The 23,405-nt window shown below is 41.3% G+C and overlaps 1 protein-coding gene across 1 annotated transcript in view; it reads right to left on the reverse strand.

Annotated features, from left to right (window-relative positions):
- The window catches only part of anos1b (anosmin 1b), a 41,431-nt gene extending 28,031 nt beyond the window's left edge, over window positions 1-13,400 (reverse strand). The window contains exons 1-2 of the mRNA XM_061078191.1: window positions 13,218-13,400; window positions 1,997-2,044 (exon numbers count right to left, since the gene is read on the reverse strand). Of these exons, the coding sequence (XP_060934174.1) occupies window positions 1,997-2,044; window positions 13,218-13,400 (231 nt within the window). The remainder of the gene's footprint in view (window positions 1-1,996; window positions 2,045-13,217) is intronic.
- Window positions 13,401-23,405: the final 10,005 nt, after the last annotated feature.

The following is a 23,405-nucleotide window of genomic DNA, read 5'->3' on the forward strand; positions in this document are numbered from 1 at the left end:
ATCTTGGCAAATTTGGCCGCTGCGTGTGCTTCTCTGCTGTCATGTGTTTTTGTTGGCCTGCCGTGTTGACTTAAACAAATTGGGCTGCATCCACTTTACACAGACTGTAAAAAAAAAGGTAAGAATTAATAGGTTTGCAATTCAAACAAGCAAGAAGAGACACTGAGCGAGTCTGTGCAGTGTCGGCCCGGCTGAGAGGAAAGTTGTGGTTTGCGCAGCGTCAGCCCCCACTGGCCGGTTCCTGGGACTGTTTGTGAGACCTCGGTTACAGTGTAGTGCCACACTGGTATTCACACATGTACAGCTGCAAGAAACCTAGCCAAGGTAGTAAAGTTTAGACATGGTATTAAACGAGAAAATATTTTTCCGTTCTCGTGCTCTCTGTGTCGTTGTTGAAATTCCGAACGTCAACAATAGAAACAGAGGCAGGGAGAGATGGAAGGAAAACAAGGAATGAAAGGGTAGAAGGTAGGAATAAGTTTGGGTAAGGTCAAGTAAGAGTGTGTGTGTGTGTGTCTGTGTGTGTGTTTTGTGTTGGAGTTGCTGAGGGAGGTTGGGTTTAGCTGAAGGTCGATGTCTGATGTTTCGCTCAGTGTGGTATCCCCTGCAACGAGGGGGGGGTACGCTCTCGGCTGTTGTTGACATTAACCTCTTCTAACCCCATTGCACACACACACAGGCACACACACACACACACACACACACACACACACACTCCCGAACTACGTGCAGAAACACAGCTCCCGTTTATGCCTCTTTAAACCTTGTCCTTTATCCGACTGTCAGCTGGATTCGTTGCAAAGCTCGGAGATGTTTGCGAAAGGTAAAATATGACGCAGGTGTTCCTGCAGCTGCCGGGTTGAAGCTTTCCAAAAAAGGTCTGAACCCGAACAGAGAGTTCAGAAAACACATCAATAACAAACCAGACAGAATCTTTCAAGAAGTCATTAATATTAAGTGAGTTCACGTCTGTAAGTGAAAGGTCACGGCGGACACACTGTTTGTGTTATTTCGTTCCAAAGGAGCATTTCTGTTCCCACGTGCTTTTGGGTTAAAATTTGGTTTTCTAATATATGGTAAAACCTTGAATACGTAAGAATTCTGAATGTGGGTATTAACCTGTAAGACCTTGTTGTTGAGCAATAGATGATAATTTGCATTAAAAGACCCAGCTTCATGCAAATGTGGGTATTTCTGTGTCCGGGCCTTTCGTCAACATGCGATAACATTTTGAAGTCATTTTACAGTCACAGCTTCCTTGCCCACTGTTGCTTTGTGTAATGATCACGCACCAGAAACAACAACAATGGCGACTACAGGCTGGTTTCTCTACGCTTGGTCTAATTACAAGTTTATAGCTAAATCAAGCATCACTGCACCACATCACCAATATTCACAGACGTCTGCCACGCCCAATTTCACTTGGACGACAGTGTTCTTCACTGGAAGTTGACGGATGGTTGATGAAGGCTCTATCGCCACCTACTGGCCCAGCAAGTTTGTTTGAGCGTAAATTTTATAAAACGATTTATTTAAAAATGGGTCGGGCGGCTTTCTACTGAAATATCTGCAGTAGAATAAACAAGGCCTCAGTCTCTGTGTTATCCACCCACTGTCTTTGTCCCAGAGAGCTGGAACAAGCTGGAGCTGCTGCAAAGTGGACAGACTGGTGTCTATAAATAAAATCAGCATGGAAACTCCTGGAGAATCAAACAATGAATTAGCGCACAGTCGCACACACATATATACATTCACTGAAGCCTCCTGGCTCGCAGCGTTAAGTGAATAAACAGAAGCTAATTTCTGCTCCGTGGAGGACGGATAACAGGGAGACAGCTGAGGACGTTATTTTAACTAAAAACACAACCTTTCCAATTACAGGAGCTCTCTGTGGATTGTGTGTGTGTGTGTGTGTGTGTGTGTGTGTGTGTGTGTGTGTGTGTGTGTGTGTGTGTGTGTGTGTGTGTGTGTGTGTGTGTGTGTGTGTGTGTGTTACCTGAGAGCAGCGTCTGTTGTTTTCACACCAAACCAGAACTTGGTCACTCTAGAAAAGACAAAAATGAGAAGGATTAAAACAAACAAGAATGTCTCAGAGCCTTCAACATGTGATGACAATACAAAGACAATAAATAAATGTATATAAAGACAAACGACATGGCAGCTCCGCAAAAGTGAAGCCAAACCACCTTGCATCGCCCCCTAGTGGCTGGCAGCAGTACATTACCCCAGTATGTTTGTTCAAGTGTTCATGATTCTGGTAAGTTTAGATTTAATTAGTTATCTTATGCTATAAAAACAAAGAGAAACATCATGATTGACGGCTGAAGCTGAGTGGGGATTGGTTGAGTATCGGCGGGACATCGATACCACGGCTCCATCACTGTTATACAAGCTCAAGATGGCAGCGCTCATATCTGGGACGTTTATTTTTCACAACAGGAGGAAGTGGCGACGTGTCATCCATCTTTACAAACGGTCTATGGTGATAAAAGTAAATTACAAGGAGACAGGAAGCCAAATATTGTTAATAAAAGGTCAGTGACCAAACAGCGTAACAAGAGGAAACCTGTCACGCAGACAGACACACACTCAAGTTTTCTACTATATACATAATTATCCTCTGGGTGAAAAGTGGGTGAACACACTGTGTTTGTGGCTGCAGAGCCAGACAGAGATCACGTCACTTCGAGGGATGCATGTTTGTGTGTGTGTGTGTGTGTGTGTGTGTGTGTGTGCAGCTACTGCTATGTGAGTCAAGACCACCGGTAAACATGAGTGTTACAACCGCTGTGAGAGATTGAGACGTCATCATATTACCACGATGACAAAAATACAGATGAAAGGACCCAAAACCAAACCCTTGAGTTTCTCCAAGTTCTCAAACTCCTGATCAACACTTGAAATAGAACAGATGAGGTAGAGACCTGCAGAACATTTAGAACTTTCACCTGAAACCTTGGCTTCACTTTCCAGACGCAAAGTCTAAATCTGTTTTTTATACACAGCCTGAGATTGAGACCAAATTTCCTTTTGATGCTACAGGTACGTTATGTCCCACAGCTAAATTAACATTGAGCAAGATATTTGTTCTTTGATATTCAATTTACTCTTAATCAGATGCTTTAACTTGATAAACTAATTTAAGGATTTCATCCCTAACCCTGCTGGTTTCCCAACAGAGCTTCTCTTCACTTCAGTCGAGTCACGCTCCCTGAGCTCGTACCTGTGAGACACCCGTTCTGTTTGTTTATACATTTTTTGTGGAATTGTGAATCATTTTTAATGGTTTAAATAAAGCAAGCTGAAAAGCTCGTGGGAACTTTTAAACTTGCCGTGGTTGTGTGGCAACAGAGCTGCTTCTCCCTCTAAAAAACACTTTGTTAGCATCAGCACAATCCTGATGCCATCATCCAACATCAAAACAACTATTAGAAAACTGGTGGGTGTGCGTTTGTGTATCTGTCTGTTGTCATGTGTGTGCGCTCTTAGGGGAGTATATGTGCCTCTAGTGTGTGTGTATGTGTATGTGTGTGTGTGTGTGTGTGTGTGTGTGTGTGTGTGTGTGTGTGTGTGTGTGTGTGTGTGTGTGTGTGTGTGTGTGTGTGTGTGTGTGTGTGTGTGTGTGTGTGTGTGTGTGTGTGTGTGTGTGAATGTGCGTGGGATAAGCCCTCTTAACGACTCCTAAACCCTCTCCTGAGTGAGCTGTATTTAGCCTGAACCAGGCTCATCTCTTTCCACAGACACACACTTTTCAGGGCTTCTCCTCTTTTAAGTTGCCTTTGTGCTCTTGGCATGGGGCAGGTTACGGGGTTAGAGCCGGGGTAACAGTGCAGTGGTTAAAGGTTAGAGATTAAGGGTTAGGGGCTTTCACGGTGGAGAAGATGCTGAATTGTCTCTTTCAGTCTTAACATTCAAAACAGATGCAAATTGACTGGTTTTAGGTGAAATACCTGCAGCTAAGCCTTTCTGTGACGTCGGACGGTGACTTCAAGTCAAGCTCTTCCTCATGTTTTTCTACTGAAGCTGGAAAAGTGAGGGGGAGAACTGCCTTAGAGAGAACTGCCGCTCAGACAGTCAAAAGCTCCGTTCTGTCGGAAAGGGAGGGAGGGCTGCTTCGCCGTCCTTTTTGTGAAATTCCAAAACCGACAAAGCATCAGTCACGCCTGCTTTCTGCACAAATTGCCCATTGCCACACGTACAGTATGTGCGAAAACTGGCGAGAGCTCCGCAAATCTTTTCTGCCTCATTCCTCTCATACTCTCGCTCTGATCCATGTGTGCACCTGCAGCTTTTGCTTTGGTTGTCCAGATGCTGGAAGCCACGAAGAAGAGGTTAGGTTTCCGAGAAGCGACACAAGGAGTGCGACCAAAAATCAGGATCAGGTCCTGGACGGCACAGCTGATCTGAGTCGATACAGACAAAGATCAATTCTGTCATTGAAATGATTCTTGGACTGAATAAAAGTGTATTTCTTGCCCATTTGAGTTTACCCTTTAAATTTAAATTAGTATTGATGGTGTGGACACTTTGGGTTTAGCAATAATCTGTGTCAGTGGTTAAAAGGGATAATGCTGAGAAGAGACACAGAGAGCGGAGAGGAAGAGAGCAGCAGCACGGGATTAAAGAGGTTTAACCCCTGATGAATAGTTTGGTAACAAGTCTGTGGGGAGTGACGGATGGAAAGAGGAGCAGATGAGAGGAGAAACAGAAGAACGGTCTCACAGGAGAGGCAGAGAAACACCTTCCTCTTCACCTCTCCTCTCTGTCCTCCTGTTTTTAAACAGACGAGACAACCCTGACACCTTTACGTGATTGTATACAGGTCTTCATCAAGTTGTTTACTTTATCAAAAAACTTGTTTAACTAGTCACTCCAACTTCAGGGTGATTGTGCTTGATGCCACAGTTAAGAATAACTTAACTGTAACTTTAATTTGCAGTAGTGCTGCAGGATTCGCAGAGAGCTCCACCCTCGGATACTCTGAGCATCAGTTTGTGATGTTATCCAGGATTTTTCTTAATGTTTTCCATTGGGTTTGATAAGTTATTGCTCATATGACTCTGGCCTCTGTAACAAAATTCTATATGTTTCCCAGAATGCGTTTCCAAAGCAGCTGATGAATGTACCTGGACATTTAGGCCCTGGGTTATGTTGTATGAGTAGTGTGGGAGACTAATGCAGTTGCATTGTATGCAGTGTAGAGGTTATGGTGATTAGAGAACTGTTTCCTTACTCAAATATAAATCCAGAAGAAATCTGTGGAGGATCTGTCAGCTGTCATGTCAAAAACAGTAAATGTTCCAAAATACAACACGACTTGAATGGAACACGTAGCTTATCATTGATTTTGGCTTTAAAAACATCCTCACATAGCTGCAAATGTATTTTCCTGGTTTTAAAAGACGTACTGCCGTTATGCTAAATCATTTTCTGAACTCATGTTGCTCCTGGTGAGTGATCTGACACCCAAATTGCTCTGTTTCTTCATCACATCCACATTAATCATAATCAAATCTAAATTGCAGCCCTAATTATATCCAGTATGTGAAGTGCAAAGTGTCCAAGACGTCCAATCAACAATATTATAACAATATTGGCAGCATGGCTCTGCTCTGTGCTGCCTCTGGACGTGCGATCAGGGCGGGTCTTTTAAATGTTTATCCAACCACCATCTGCCCCTTCTGGAGGAGAGAAAGGGATAAATAAAAGTGGGGAAGAGGAAGTGAGTGCACACACAATTTACATTCCCTCTTCCTCCTCCTCATGCTGCTGCTGCTGCTGCTCGTCCAGATTAGCTTGCGTTAGTCGCCCTGTCACTCTCTCTCTCTCTCTGCCTGTTCTTTTTACAATACACTCCAGCTCTGGCTCTCTCTCGCTTCTCCACCTCGCTGCCAGCTCCTGTAAAAGTGACAGAACAGGACCAGAAAACAATGGCGATGATAAACTATAGCTGCTCCACTCACACAACCGAGGACAGTTAAACAAGTCCAGATTTTCACAGAGGAGATATAAAGCTGCTTTTCCCCCCCTGCCGGCCTCACATCTTCATCCTCTCTCTTAATCTTTTTCACGCTCTCTTCTCTTTTTCTGTCGCCCTCACCATAACACCCCCTCAGCTCTCTGTCACTCCTCTGCAACACACACACACGCACTGCACAGATGTACGTATCATCCCAAGTCAATTTCATGGGAAATATTTGCTGTCAGAGCCAATCAAGGCCGTTTGGATGGGTCTGTGTGCCGTGTGGCTATTAAACGGTGGTCAGAGTGGGGTTCGGTAGGGTCCCGGAGTACGGGAGCGAGGCCGTCTGCGGCAAAACAGCTGCACATGTTGAAAGAGTCAGGCAAAGAAAGGGAGGACTGGGAGAAGGTGACTGGGAGAAGAGAGGAGAAGTTGGATGTGGGAGACGGAGAGGAAAACGGGAGGGAGGGAGGAAGTTGAAAAGAGCAGAGGGAGACAGACAAAAAGAAGGTGAAAGCTGGAAATAAATATTAGTTCTTACGAGCGAGGAGGAGACTGGCAAGGAGCGGTGGATACCAGTTGTGAAACAGGATGGAATAAATTCCTGTGACTGCTGTCTGTCGTCTGGCCGGGCTTGAATCTGTATTATTTTATTAAATGGGACTTTGCCGTACATGAAAAATATCAAAAGTGATTTTTTTTCCTTAAACCCACTTCATGATGAATTACTTCTACGACAGAACCATGCAGGAATCTCATTTCTTTTTTTAATGATGGATTTCCACATGGCTGAGTCTTAAAACCCTTCTTTTTTCTTCTTCTTGTGCTCGGATCCAGGAGAGAAATTTGTCTGCGGCTGAAACACCAGGGACCCGTCAGAAAGCAACTGACCCGCGGAGGAAGAAACACTTGCACTGAAGGACTTCCACATGGTTCTGATGGCTGACGGCTAATCACCGTTAAAAGAATAACATTCTGATATCAGTGGACGCAGCAGCACAAAAACACACACACACACACACTCACACACACACACATGTGCACGGCCATCACGCACGCACACAGCTGCACACACGCTTTAGTATTTGAAAGAGAAAGAGATATAAATCACACTTCTGCCAGATGCCGCGATAAAAAGTGTGTGTGAGAGAAAGAGAGAGAGAGAGAGTAGGAGAGATCGGGTGTGTATATTATGTGTGTGTGTGTGTGTGTGTGTGTGTGTGTGTGTGTGTGTGTGTGTGTGTGTGTGTGTGTGTGTGTGTGTGTGTGTGTGTGTGTGTGTGTGTGTGTGTGTGTGTGTGTGTGTGTGTGTGTGTGTGTGTGTGTGTGTGTATGTGTGTGTGTGTGTGTGTGTGTGTGTTGTGGTCAGTGTTTGCGGTGAGGTGCAGTAGAAAGTCTATTTAACACGAGGCATTAACTCGGCTAATCACACCCAGATGACCAGGAGCAAGCACATCCACGGCGTGTTGTGTGTTGTGTGTTTGTGTCGTTCGTGTGACTGTGCGTCGTGAACGTATCATGACTAACTTCTTCTTAACGGAATATAAAGTTCTTCCCAAAAAGCCCAAGTTGAGGTCCGAGCATTCCCGACACGAGCCCCTAATTACTCTACGTGTGTGTATGTTACTGTGTGTGTGTGTGTGTGTGTGTGTGTGTGTGCGTCTGTTTCCGTGCGTGTGTGTCAACGTTAGTGTTTGTGGCACTCCACATCCTGTAAACAACAAGAGTCACAGCAAAGTGGTTGTTACACGGTCCTGAAATTTGTCTCATCCAACGACAATTACGTCGCTGTTTGTCTTTTTCTCTTTCGGTTTCCTCCCGACAACAACGATGATGAAACTCCATCAGTGGAGAAAATATCCTCAATTAAAGGGTCAACACACTTTTAAACTAAGGGTTAAAGTCAGATCTAACAAGAGGAAGAATGGAAGATGATGATTTCCAATGTGACTGACAGCTCCTGGTTTACTTAACATAGTAATTCTAACCTTAGTAACCGCAAACAGAATGTTTTTTCCTTTTCATTGTTTAAATTACATGAGTACAAAATCACTTCTTGATGTGACTCGAGTTAGCTGCATGTTGCAAGTACCTCCCTTAGTGATGTGTCAATGTATTTGATTTTAGCAGCCACAGGATTGAATTTCTAGCTAGTTTGGTCATTAAAGTTATTTTAATATCCAATTGATTCAAACGTCAGATGTAAAATATGATCTTCCATTGATTTGTTGTAAAATCCACATAAGGGACAACGTTGCAGATCTATTTCAACTCAAAGGCTTAAATGTGTAATGATGCTTTCCTCCTCCAAACTTCCTTATTATGCTCACAACATTTTTTTTTGTCTACCTACACACTATTTAAATCCTAATTTGGACAGCATTGTCCATCTTCTCCAGATGTCTCCCACTCCAGCTCCAGAGTCAAACTTTTTCCTTTAAGTCTTTGTAACAGAAGAGTCAGCAGTGAGAAGAAGGAGAACAGATTGAATTGCTGTGGTATCAGATATAATATGGCGTCACAGTTTTTGATGTGGTGAAACCGTCTCTCTGCCTGACAGAATAAAGGCATGCCGCTCAATGCCCGTTCCACTCCGAGCTGTGATTTACTGTCTTGGAATTTCTGCTCCTGGTTTCAGGTGAGAATCCCTCCTCCTGCGCCGCCACAGCTTTATCACCATCCAGCCCTGGTTGCACCGATCAGATGACAGGGCGGTCACAGAGCTCCAGAGAGAGACAGAGGCTTTATCTCTGACGTGAATCAAGCAGGCCTTTGTCTCCTGCCCTCGACCGCCCCTCGGCCTTTCTCTCTGCTTACCCGTTTTTTTTAACCCAGCGTATCAGTTTGTCTGTCCTCATGTTTGTCCGTCACACCTGTCTGTGTGTCCACCTGCCCGCTGATCCGTCCTCTCCAGCTCTTTGCCGGTCTTTGTGCCTGACCACGTCTGTCTACCTGCCTTCATCTCCCCATCTGGCTCCGTGCAACCCGACCTGACCATTGTCTCTGGCATTTTTTCAGAGCGTGACTAGTTGGCTGACCGACCTCTGGGCTGATTAGAGTTACCTACCGCAGAGCAGCTGGGACACACATGCATACACACACACACACACACACACACACACACACACACACATAAACACAAATGCACAGGCGGCTCATTCAGCCTCGCACTGGCACACAGCCCCGGCTGGAACCGCTCGCCATCCGCTCATCAGCACCACAGACCTGTGAGTGTTTGAGACACGCAGTCTAATCTGATCTACTACGTACGTGCTAAGAGATCCAGCTCTGCAGGCCAGCCGGGAGTTTTTCCCGTATTTTTAGGAGTTTACAACAAAGAGGAATTTGGGGATATGACAACATACCAATATATATAGGCCCATGTGCACACACACACAGACACAGACACACACACACACACACACACACACACACACACACACACACACACACACACACACACACACACATACACTCAACAAGCTATAATTATGCTAGTACACCATACAAGGGAAAGTAGTGGAAAACCCAGAGACGCAGCAGAAAGAGAGGTGTAAATAGAAAACTGGTGACTCACATTCTAGTGGCTACACACTAGCCACACACACATCCACACACACACACACACGGAGAGAGAGAGAGAGAGAGAAAGAGCACAAAACACAGGGTTCACCCACATGAAGCCAGAGGAAGTAATGTGTGTGTTTGTGTCTGAGTGCGGTGGCACAGCAGGATGAGTAAAGCTTTATTTGTCCTCACTGATGTTATAGTTACTGGAGCTGTTATCAAAAAGGTTATTTTTCTTTGTTTCCAACGTGTAAATGCTCGAACGCACAGTCTCTCCCGCCAATCCATCACTCCGTGCTCCCTCTTCACTCTCTGTCCTATAATAGGTTCAGGGAGGGATGCTGCTCTCCCAGGATGTGGCCGCGAGGGAACTTGTTTCCTTGTTTGCTCGAAAAGTTTAGAGGATCTATCTTTACTTTGGTGCGACACAGTTTTACGTCATGTCCGACAATGTGTTTCTGAGTCATCCACACGGTCACTGTCCTGCTCATCAGTGATGAAGTCAGTGTCTCCTCATATATGTCACGGCTAGGATTGTGTCTAATGATTGTTTTTCATAATTGAATAATCAATAATAATCAGATAATCACAATTTTCTAAGGCCTTAGATAATGTCTTTTACTGTATTTGATGCTATGAATATCTGTATGCAATTGACATTTCTAAAATTATTTATTTATATATCAATCTTCTGCTTATTTGTTTGACTGATTATTCACTCTGACTCTACTCACTTCAAAATGTCAGCAGCCTAATGGACTTTTACTTTCATAATTTTTCCTTGATTTATTTTTCTGTGGTTTGACTAATCACGTCTACAAACAATTTCAATATACTGTGCATCAAAATCTTTAATTTAAGTAATAATTCAAGGAAGTATTAAGTATTCACAACTTATTTTGAAGTGAGTAAAAGATCTGACTATTAGAGTGAGTAAATTAGGTCATTCCAACTCAAATCATCAGTTCAACTTTAACTGATTTACACTCATCGTGCTGTTATTTCTATATTGAGAAGATAAATATACTATATAGATCAACATGGAGCTGGGATAGAGCTTCAAAATGATATAGGAACTATTTATCTGTGATTAAAGGATTTAGGACAAGTCAAAATCACAAAAAGTTCAAACATTGATCTGCCGTCATTAGGATCCCAGACACATGAAATTTCAATTCCATAGGTTTCGAGTATGAACTTTCATTAACTAACTTAATTATCTGTGACAGTGCCGCTCAGGAGTGTGATGATTTGACCTGGTATGACCCAATCTGAGAATTTATTTCCAAAGGAGTTCTGCCAAAAACCTACTCGGTCTTTACTGCTGCAAATATATATTTTATTCTGCTCAGTTTCAAAATGTCCACGGCTTCAAAAACCTTCACAAACAAGTCAAATTTATATGTTGGAGACAAAACAAAAAACAAAGGTCCGCTGAAAAGTTAATCTCAGGAAGGAGTGGAAGAGTAAACATGAGATGGATAATAAGCTGTACGATACACCAGAGTGGGATGAACTGTTTTCCCTCCTTTCTGGATTTGGAGATATTTCCCCCGAAGGTGCAGTAAATTTGTCTGTTTGAGGAGATCAGAGCCAAAGAATCCTGCGAGTGTAAACATACCGTGGAAGTCAATTAATGCCAGCAGCGTGTCAAAGAGTTTACACAGGAGTGATATCACCAAACGTTTTAACTTCTCGATGTGAAACCTGAGCAGAAGATTCATGTCCGGCCTGTTTGTCTACCTCCCAGTCCCAAGTATTCATTCCCATCGCTGCTGTTTGATGCTCAACGTCTGACTACTGCGGTCCACTCAACTCGTAAAGTGTAAAGCAAAGGTTCCCTTTCTCACACCTGCACACACACTAACACACACATCCACACACACACACATAGTTCAGTGTTAAGAGAGTCATCCAGGGGCCGACCTCATTACCCAATACACAGGTGACAGGAGTCGATCCTGGATGGACGAGGACCAGACCAAAACCTTTTTTTGTTTTATACGTGAACATGTGCAAACCCACGCACAAAAACACAAAGACACACACTTTCTTCTACACACCTCAGAGCCATTGGGGCTGAACTCTGCGGTTAATGACTTTCCCACCCACTACACGGCGTGCACATGTTGAAGCCGTTAAAATAAGTGGCTTTTTCGAACTTGGTAACGTCCTAACGTCCCCGTTAATCTCGCATTCCTCACTACAAAGGCAGCGATTTCGGTGAGATGAGCCATTTTCGCCAACGATTAGAAACCAGCAAACCAAACGTTTCTCTCCGCCTGCGTCGGACCATGTGAGCGCCGAGCACTGCTGACCCAGGGCCACTTCAGCGGGAGCAACATCAAAACAGCTGTCCGAGAAAACATCCTGATGAAAACCACATTGGAAAACAACACAGCGTTTAGCTCCAGATCACAAAGTTTCCCGATTAATAATTTGAAGCATTAAGTTCTCTGCTGTGTTTCCCACCATTCAAAGCAAGGTCTCTGAGCTGATCTCACTCTGCTCTACATGACATCGAGTGGCCATTAGTGAGGTTTATTACAATATCTGATGGGAAAACTACACATGTACAGTGAGTTCTACTGTATTTCTCCAGCGGGCCACGCAGTATCTGACAGTGACACAACCACGAAGGCTGGAGGTGTGAGTGTGTCAGCTGCGTGGTTGCTTTTTAATCCAATCACAACAAAGGGAAATAGCAAATCCCTTTTCCCAGTTTTAATAAAGTTTAATGAGGCCATTTAACTTTAATCTGGGTGATAATGCCTGTGTTTACGTGCATAATTGAGTGCAGGTTCAGCCAGTTGTGCTGAACGCGCGGCTGAACGTGCAAACGCAGATGTTGTGCAATAGTTGTTGTTTGTGCTCCGTGAGAAAGTCATTCCACTCTCGGTTGCACTCACTCGTTGGGACTACAGATTGATTCAAGGTGCTCCTCACCCCCCCCCCCCCCCCACTCCTGTTTGTTTAATCTTCCAATATTCATGTGGTGATGAAGCTGGAGGCAAATATATGAGTTGGTATAATCAAGGATCGATTCAGGATTGTATTGAGTATTGTTAAGTGCCAGAAGGGAAAATCGCGTTATAAATAATATGTGGATAAAGATCTTGGCAGCGATTGCAAATGGTCTGTGAAACAAAGCACTGTTTAAAGGTCCAATGTAAAAGGGATCTATTGGCAGAGACTGAATATAAAATAATCCTAGTGATGTTTTCACAAATTTGTACTAAATTGTACGAATTGTTGTTTTCTTTACCCTGGAATTGCCGCTTTATATTTAAATTTGTATATTTACATCGGGAGCGGGTCCATGTTTTTTACAGAAAACCAGAATGGATTGACTTAACACCTTTTGAGTTGAGTCTACCACAGGTGAGGGGTGTCCAGCTGCAACGTGCAACTCCACCACTAGATTTCACTAAACTCTACACACTGAACCTTTAAATTGTGGATTTTTCAAACCGCAGCCAGAAACTTTTTGAGTCAAAACAAATGTCAAATCCACGTAAATTCATGTTAAACCAAGAAGCAAATAGCATCAGCCCTCTCTCCTGGGACTGTCTCTGTTAAAGATGCTGATTTGTAATGAGTGTGGTTCCCAGTGGGGGTCCTGCTGACCGCTGACCAGTGGCTGAGGGTGCTGCTGACCAGTGGGTGAGGGTGGGTGAGGGTGGGGTACCTGGAGGTGCCTGAAGGCGGCGCTGAGCTGGGTCATGTGCAGGGTGAGACACCTGGACGAGCACCTCGCACTGTGGACCTTCTCCTGGACGTCCTCCAGCTCCGGGGGGGGGCTCCTGCGGCCGCGACCACCCGACAGCAGCGCGCACAGCAGCAGGAGAACAGCGGCTACTCGGGCTGACATGACGGAGGAGAAGAGAGAGAAGAGAGAGAAGAGAGAGGAGTGGAAGCTCGTCTTCCTCGTGCTCGTCAGCGACTCTATGAAAACATCCCAGTGAGCGCGAGCTCTCCCCTCCTCGAGGACACGCCCACCGCCGGTGCACGTGCGGCCACGCCGAGGTGGAGAGCTCTTCATCCATCGTTGTTCTGGTCGTCTTCATCATCATCTTCATCAGCATCTTCATCCTCAATTTCATCATTATCATAATCTTCATCATCATCTTCTTTTTCATCATCACTTTCATTATTATCTTCATCTTCATCATCACAGTCATCATTATCTTCATCTTCATCATCACTTTAAACATTATCAGCATCTTTATCATCATCTTCTTCTTCATCATCACTTTCATTATTATCATCACTTTCATCATCTTCATCATGATCTTCATCATCACTTTCATCATTATCATCATCTTCATCATTATCTTCATCTTCATCATCACAGTCATCATTATCTTCATCTTCATCATCACTTTAAACATTATCACCATCTTTATCATCATCTTCTTCTTCATCATCACTTTCATTATTATCATCACTTTCATCATCTTCATCATGATCTTCATCATCACTTTCATCATTATCATCATCTTCATCATTATCTTTATCTTCATCATCACAGTCATCATTATCTTCATCTTCATCATCACTTTAAACATTATCACCATCATTATCATCATCTTCTTCTTCATCATCACTTTCATTATTATCATCACTTTCATCATCTTCATCATGATCTTCATCATCACTTTCATCATTATCATCATCTTCATCATTATCTTCATCTTCATCATCACAGTCATCGTTATCTTCATCTTCATCATCACTTTAAACATTATCACCATGTTTATCATCATCTTCTTCATCATCACTTTCATTATTATCATCACTTTCATCATCTTCATCATGATCTTCATCATCACTTTCATAATTATCATCATCTTCATCATTATCTTCATCTTCATCATCACAGTCATCATTATCTTCATCTTCATCATCACTTTAAACATTATCACCATGTTTATCATCATCTTCTTCTTCATCATCACTTTCATTATTATCATCACTTTCATCATCTTCATCATGATCTTCATCATCACTTTCATCATTATCATCATCTTCATCATTATCTTCATCTTCATCATCACAGTCATCTTCATCATCATCTTCATCAGCATCTTCATCACAGTCATCATTATCATCATCTTTATCATCCCTATCATCATCTTCATCTTCATCATCACAATCATCATTATCATCATCTTTATCATCCCTATCATCATCTTCATCTTCATCATCACAATCATCTTCATCATTATCATCACTTTCATCATCTTCATCATGATCTTCATCATCACTTTCATCATTATCATCATCTTCATCATCATCTTCATCATCACAGTCATCATTATTTTTATCATTATCTTCATCTTCATCATCATCTTCATCATCATCATTATCATCATCTTCATCATCACAGTCATCATTATCATCATCTTTATCATCCCTATCATCATCTTCATCACAATCATCACAATCATCATTATCATCCCTATCATCATCTTCATCTTCATCGTCACAATCATCATTATCATCATCTTCATCTTCACAATCATCATCTTCATCATCATCACTTTCATCATCTTCATCATCACTTTCATCATTATCATCATCATCACTTTTATCATTATCATCACAATCATCATCATCACAATCATCATCATCCCTTTCAACATTTTCACCATCTTTATCATCATCTTCATCATCACTTTCATCATTATCATCATCTTCATCATCACTTTCATCATATTCATCATATTCATTATTTCTTTCATCATTATCTTCACCATCTTCATCATCATCACTTTCATCATTATCATCATCCCTATCATCATCTTCATCGTCACAATCATCATTATCATCATCTTCATCATCATCACTTTCATCATCTTCATCATCACTTTCATCATTATCATCATCTTCATCTTCATCATCACAGTCCTCATTATCATCATCTTCATTTTCATCATCACTTTCCTCAGTATCATCACTTTTATCATTATCATCATCTTCATCACCATCTTCCTAATCACTTTCATTATCATCATCTTCATTTTCATCATCACTTTCCTCAGTATCATCACTTTTATCATTATCATAATCTTCATCACCATCTTCCTAATCACTTTCATTATTATCAATACCACCTTCATCATCACTATTATCACCACCACAATTATCATCATCATCATCATCATCACTTTCATCATTATCAGTATCTTCATCATCATCTTCATCATCACTTTCATCATTATCATCATCTTCATCAGTACCATAATCATCATCATCTTAATCATCTTCATCATTATGTTTGTCATTCATCATCATCATCTTAATCATTATTAGGATAGTCATTGTCTTGATCATCTTAATAATTATCATCATCATCATCATCATGTTTGTCAGTTATCATAACCATCTTCATCCTTATCATCCCCATCATCATCATCTATTTTCTTTGCATCACTTTTACATGTAGATCATATTTTTTAAATCTGTATCCTCATCCTTAGTTCCACAGTAATCTTAATTACACCTGCTATGTAACTGAGTACTGAAGTAACTAAAAGTATCAGTGAAATGCAGTGAAACAAGAGCAGTCCTCATGGTTCACATGGCAGACTAATGCTTAAGGCCCATTAACACTTTGCCATTACTTTCCTGAAAAACAAACGTCCATTATAGTCTGGGAATTATTATAAAAAAATAAAATAGAGCTGACTTAATTATTCGAGCCGACTAATAAAAGAGCAGTTCCCAGTGGGAAAGAGGGCAGAAGAATGTGTTGAGGTAAGTGTCTGTCCCGCAGCCAGTCAGTGTGTTAGTCACAGTGATTGTGGAGCCAAGTGGAGCTCACCAGACTCAGAGCCAAGTCGAGATGTTTAGGACACAGGGTCGAACGCGTTATTTGTTTATATGAAACTGCAACTCAGAAGAGGAGTCATCTCCGCTGGCAGCGCCGAGCAGAGAGAATCACCTCGCTTTGGATTTGGGGGGGGAAACAGAGTTGTATAAATATTTAGTAAGAACTGGCAGGACTCATGTTGGCAGTGTGGAGAAAACCAGGCTTTTCACTCCGTCTGCATATGAAATATACACCAGACTATACATACATGTAGAGCAGAGGTTCCTGACCTTTATGGATCGTTAACTCTCAAACCTACGACATGTCGGCCTGTAAATAAAAGATTATTACCTCCGCCAACTGGTTATGTTTTCATCCCTGTGTTGTCGGTTTGTTTGTTTGTTTGTGAGTAAGATTACCGCAAAACTTAGCTGAAGGATGTGGTTTGGGTCAGGAAAGAACCCATTAAATCTTGACTTTTTTCATTTTTCCACATTCAACAATGACAAAGCCTTATGATACTCTGGAGTCTCTAGATGATTTACTTCATAACTTGATTGATTTGACTGTCAGTCCAAGAATCAAAGATATTTACTCTATTCACATCATGTATGACAGAGAAAAGCATCAATGGCTGACATTTGTGAAAACCTGAATCAGTGAATATGAAGCCCTTTTACATGCAAAATGACTGAAACAATTAATTAATCATTTATTTCCTGTTATCCAAACAAATGATAATTGTTTAAATGTTTTTGAGCAGTTCAGTCAGAGTTGGTAAAAATCTGTATTTCAACACAAAATACTTAATTTTGAGCGACAGAAATGTGTGTTTTTCTTTAACTTATCCCGATAATCATCTGTGATGAAGAATGGTGATGAATGAATTACTGCGATTATACTTCATTTATCTAACTTTATTTATCTAATGTGTCATGAAGAATTAACATGAGAAAAATATTTTACATATGTAGACAGTGTTAAAACAAGTGGTAAACAAACTGTATTTCAGTTTTATTTCTTACATTTTCTGCTGAACTCTGCTGTGAGTATAAATAGTGAACATATATTCCATGTTATCTGCATGGGTGAAAAACAGCTCTTGAAAAATAATCAGAATGTGAGCTGAGCTTGTGAAGACAAAATGAATCTGATGCATGTGTGTTGAGGACGGTTTAAAAGGTGCCAGAACAAAGGCAGAAAATACAGAAATTATCCTAAGCTTTAGATGGTGACTTTTAAAGGCTTTTCGTGATGTTTTATGATGTGCAAATTGTTAAATGTGTCTGTTTTGGACCAAAACCATAATTTAAAGTGAAGGGATTTTGTATTTCTCCACTAGACATGTATTTTGAGTTGTTCCAGAGTAGATTGAGTTTCATGAATCATGCTAATAAGGGAAGCGACACTGCTTCATGTAGTCCTCTGATGATGTAATCTTATAAACTGGTCTGTCAGAGATGAGACTCCTGGACTTTCATCACCACATAAACACAACCAAACCCAGCAGAAATTACAGCGTCTCTATGAACTACCAAACAGAAAAGCTGTTTCTAATTTTCAAACCTAATCTTTGTGTATTTAACATGTCACTGGTCTAATCCAAACAGTCTCATCATTTGAATCCCGCAGCATTTGACTGATTCTGTCAGGATCCCAACATGTTGTTATCATTCATGTCCTAGATTACTGATGTGGTCACAGATTATTCCCTACATCTGAAACTGCTCACGGCTCGTCTGTAACTTGTCTGATTTCTGTCTCCTCCGCACTCTTCAGCAGCTTTGTTTCTCTTTGCTCTGTGTAAATCCTCATCGTGGAGAAAGTGTTTCAATGTTTTACTGCAAAAATACTCCATTACCAGTCAAAATCCTGCCTCGATGAGTAAATATGTTTTACTTGAGTAGAATTTTAATTTGGAGCATTTGGGTAGTGGAAAATGAAAATATTCAAGTTATGTACAACTACTTCAAAATGAGGAAGTACTTTGATAAACTTTTGATTACTGCTGATGACAGTGTGTGTCAGGAGCCAGGAAACAGTGGAATAGTAGCTGGAGCTAGAGCGACACCGTGTGGCATATAAATGCAAGTGCAGTTTTAGGCTCAGTATTTATTTTAAGAAGGACTATTCTGTATAAAGTAGTGACAAATGGTAACACAGGTTAGAAGACTTGTTGAAGGACAAATGTGTTTATTACTGTTTTTGTGAAAAAATCCCCCTGTGGATTATAAGCGATACACAGATGCAACTATGGAGCTCAGTCAATCATATAATCATCTGTAGGTCTAACTGTCCTACAGATGAGTGTCTGACTCCTATAGAAGAAATATAAAAGTTTAGTACACATGTATATTACATTTCATATGACATAACATTAAATAAGTGGAAAATTGAAATACATCAAATCGAATATTATTGGTGATATATGAATAAAGTTTTGATTGATTTCATTGGCTGATCATCATAATAAATAATTGATTAAAGAGATAACAGACGAGAAAGGTGTAGAAAAAGCATTATTAGATTATCTATTCTCACTGACAACTCAATTAACAATTAGATTGTTAATTTACGAATCAATTGTTACTCAATCTAAAACCTCACATATGCTCGAGAAGTTGTTCCCTGTGGGAAAGTGTTTTGTTTGCTCTCAGTGGAACTGGGAAAACTTCTGTCCTGACAGGGGCGTCGTTAGGCGTCGTTAAGCCCCCCTAAAATGTTCTTCAGCCCCCCCAAATAATTTTTGGGATTTTTTTTTTAATCTTTTTTAAAAAAAAAAAAATTTTAAATAAACTTTTGTTTTACACATGGACAAGTTATTTATAACTCTAACATGCTACATATGTGAGTGCGTTTTTGCTTTGTATGTTTTCTCCCACTTCAAATTACAATCCAACAGCCTCTCATCATACTTAACAATAAAAGCAGGGCACTAGGACCTTGGGGAGTCTGCATCGCTCCTGCGCTGGCTTTTTCACTCTGCCAAGTAACGTCTCTCATCAAGACAGCAGGATTACAGCCAAGGAGTTTAGCTCATAGTAAATGATGCACAGAGTGAAATTGTAAGTACAGGTAGTTACAGAATGTGGCTATCTGTAGTTGTTAACGATTGTTACCTGCTTAAATTTAGGTTTACTTGAGGCAAATGGTGCCAGTAGCGATCTTTTCTGTATTATTCAGGAAGTGCCTTTTCAAAATAAAAGACACCATTTCAAAATATATGAATCAAAACTTTGATTTGTTGTGCCTTTTGTTTGCAGGGTATGAATATATTAACAGAGAAAATTAGCAATAATAAAACAAAATAATTAAAAACGTTTATTTAAGTAATTATTAAAAAAAATTAACATATAAAGTACAGTTTAAGGCAAGGGGTAGTGATGGATAAAGTTTTCTTTAAAAAACAAGTTAAGTCTTTCATTCTCACTTTCCACCTTAAAACTATGAAATGAATTGAACTATGAACTAGTTCAGAATTTAAATGGTGAACTATGAACGTGAACTATTCATGTTTACTTGTATGAACTGAACTTGGAACTAGTTCATGAGAGGTGTGAACTTGCACAACACTGGTGGTAGATGCTGCATCGAGTGGATGATGGAGTCGATGTCACGAGAGCTAGAGAAGGATGATATTGCGGACGACCAACAAGCTGAAGCATCGAACTTTCCGCCAGTTGAGATTAGAGCAGATGAAGAAAACCTGTGGCATCTCTGCAAGAAGTTTGTAGACTAGTGCTCTAAAGGTGGACAAAAGTTTAACCAAAAGTTTAAATATACAGTGGGACAGCGGCATTTTAACTTTTTATTTTAGCTGTCATGTGGTTCATGTCTTGACATGTCCTCCCAAAAGTTCTTAAATGTTGTGTTGACATGTTAAATGTTAAATGTTTGACATGTTTAATGTCATTGCACTTATATTTGTTAAGATTCTCCTTTAATTAAAAATAACTGTTTTTGGATTGGATTTATGACCCCTTGTCCTTTTTTGCACTGTATAGGAGCGGCCCCCATCAAGTTTTTGGAAGTAACTAAGTAACTTTTACCTAAAGTACATTTTAAATTAACTACTTTTTACTTTTACTTGAGTAGATTTTTAGATGGGTACTTTTACTTGTACTTAAGTAAAATTTCATCAAAGTAAAGGTACTTTTACTTGAGTACAATATTTCAGTACTTTTTACACCTCTGCTATTTTGTTAGAAAATGTCTCCAGTGAGCAAGAGTGTGAACGAGTTATTTCGACAGAGAGCTGTCGAAATAACTATCGACAGCTCTCTATTCTTTGCATTTATATCTATCACTAGTATTTTAAAACAATAATATCAGTGCCTATAGAATGTTGTTGTTTAAAATCAGTTAATGCTAGTGAAAACTAAATGTCATAGTGTCCCTCATAACGCTATTGTACCGGTATATCATCCAATTCATTGACCAGATGGATATAAGAAGATTCTTTAGCAGAGGTGACAGATAACTTCTGTTATCTTATACTGAATGAATGCAAGCAAAGATACAGAGAAAAATCACATTCTTTCTGATTGAACCAATTCATGAACTGTCTGAAACAATGAATATCCACAGCCCCAAATGAGCCGAATGAGCTGTGCGCGCAAACCTTCAGCATCCTTAGGGGCTAAGCCCCCCCCCTTTCTTTCAATCCTAGAAACGCCCCTGTGTCCTGATATAAAACATCAGGTAACCTTGGGTCTTTCACAGCTGGCGTTTGTTTGTGTGAACAGTTTGAGATCCTCTGGATTCTCACTCCCACACGCTGACCTCCTCCACGGCTCAGTGAGAGCAGCTTCTCCTCATTGAACCCACACTCACTGGAAACACTTTGTGGATCTTCACCTGCAGAACAAACATGGAAACAAACAGGATCTCTTTCACCAGAGAGATGCTCATGAACATCAGGGACACTACTCCAGATCATTTTTTTCGGACTTTCATTGCCTCATCTATGGAGAGTTTGGACATTGTGGTTAAAGATGCGCTCACCTTGGTTCACACGGTGAAGCAGCGGAGGAGAGGAACAAGGGCCGGCGCGCTGGTGCGTCTTCGCCGGCGGGGACTTCGAACACCGCTTCCTGGAATATTCCTCTCTAACGTGCGCTCACTGGGCAACAAGCTGGATGAACTCCAGCTACTAGTTAGTAAGAACAGAGACTTCTCTTCATCTTCCGTTCTGTGCTTCACGGACACCTGGCTGTGTGGATCTGTACCGGACTCTGCACTGCAGCTGGCCGGCTTCCAAATCTTCCGAGCGGACCGCGACACGGAGCTCTCCGGCCAGACGGAAGGTGGAGGAATCTGCTTCTACACTAACTCTGGCTGGTGCAACGATGTGACAGTGATCCAACAACACTGCTCTCCTGATCTGGAGTGTTTTATCATCAACTGCAGACCCTTCTACTCCCCCCGGGAGTTCGCTTCATTCATTCTGGTCGGTGTTTACATCCCACCGCAGGCTGACGTGCAGGAGGCTCAGCGCACACTCGCCAATCAGATCCTGTGTGTGGAGCTTACTAACCCGGACTCCTTAGTGATTGTCCTCGGTGATTTCAATGAAGGAAATCTCACCCGTGAACTCCCCAAATATGAACAATTTATTAAATGCCCGACCAGAGAGGAGAACATTCTGGATCACTGTTACACCACAGTAAGCAGTGCTTATCACGCCGTCCCCCGGGCTGCACCGGGACTCTCGGACCACCTCATGGTGCATTTGATTCCTGCATACAGGCAAACTAAAACTCTGTAAACCTGTTGTGAGGACTTCAAAGCAGTGGACCAGTGAAGCTGTGGAAGATCTTCAGGCGTGCTTGGACTGTACAGATTGGGAGGTGTTCAGGACTGCTACTAACAGTCTGGATGAGTACACAGAGGCTGTGACTTCCTATATCAGCTTCTGTGAGGACAGCTGTGTTCCATCACGAACCAGGGTGGGTTGCAATAATGACAAACCCTGGTTCACAGCCAAACTCAAACAGTTAAGGTTGGAGAAGGAAGAGGCGTTCAGGAGCGGGGTCAGAGTCAGGTTTATAGAGGCCAAATACAGGTTTAGCAAGGAGGTGAGAGAATCTCAACGCCTGTACAATGACTCTGCCTCTGTCTGGAAAGGGCTGACTACTTTTTTGTTTACCGGACGGAGAGCACAAGCAGACTTGTACAATTTATAGTTTTAAATAGGTAGTTTGTGTTTTGTACCTTTCACTTTTGCATGCTTTATTTAATATTTTGCACACTTTTTTATATTACTTATTTTGCACCTTGCACTTGTCTTCTTTTGCACATGTACCTTGTACTTTTCTTATTTTATTACTTGTTTTGTTTTCGTTCTGATGTAAATAAAACACTGCATACGTTTTGAAACAGTACGATTTTTTAATTCACATGGTTGAAAGACATGGTCATTTCATGAGGCTGTTAGCAGGCCACCTGGGTTCAAATGTGCCTGCGTCCACAGAATTGCATCAGGTCAGGTCTAGCATCTACAGCAGCTATATAGCCGTTAATACATTCTATGCACTTTGTAAATACCTGTCTAGAATTTCTTTGATTTAGCTTTCAAACCTTGTTTATATGCAAAGTAAAGACAGACTACAATTTACACTTCTATTCATATGAAATAAGGCCAGCTCAGGTTCGATCATCAGGTCACCTGGGTTCAATCGTGCCTGGTCACAGAACTGCATCAGGTCAGGTCTAGTATCTATAGAAGCTATATAGCTGTTCATACATTTAATGCACTTTGTAAATACCTGTCTAGAATTTCTGATAGTATAGCTTGCAAACCTTGTTTATATGCAAAGTAAAGACAGACTACAATTTACACTTCTATTCATATGAAATAAGGCCAGCTAAGGTTAGATCATCAGGTCACCTGGGTTCAATCGTGCCTGGTCACAGAACTGCATCAGATCAGGTCTAGCATCTACAGCAGCTATATAGCTGTTGTCAGGCGCTCTTTTATCCTTAATATATGAGAAGAGTCTGGTCTAATTAAAGTGTTTATTAAGAAACAATGAAAAGTTGAACAAACATAGCTATGGACAA

Source organism: Limanda limanda, chromosome 9, assembly GCF_963576545.1.
Source record: "Limanda limanda chromosome 9, fLimLim1.1, whole genome shotgun sequence".
Classification (NCBI taxonomy): Eukaryota; Metazoa; Chordata; class Actinopteri; order Pleuronectiformes; family Pleuronectidae; genus Limanda; species Limanda limanda.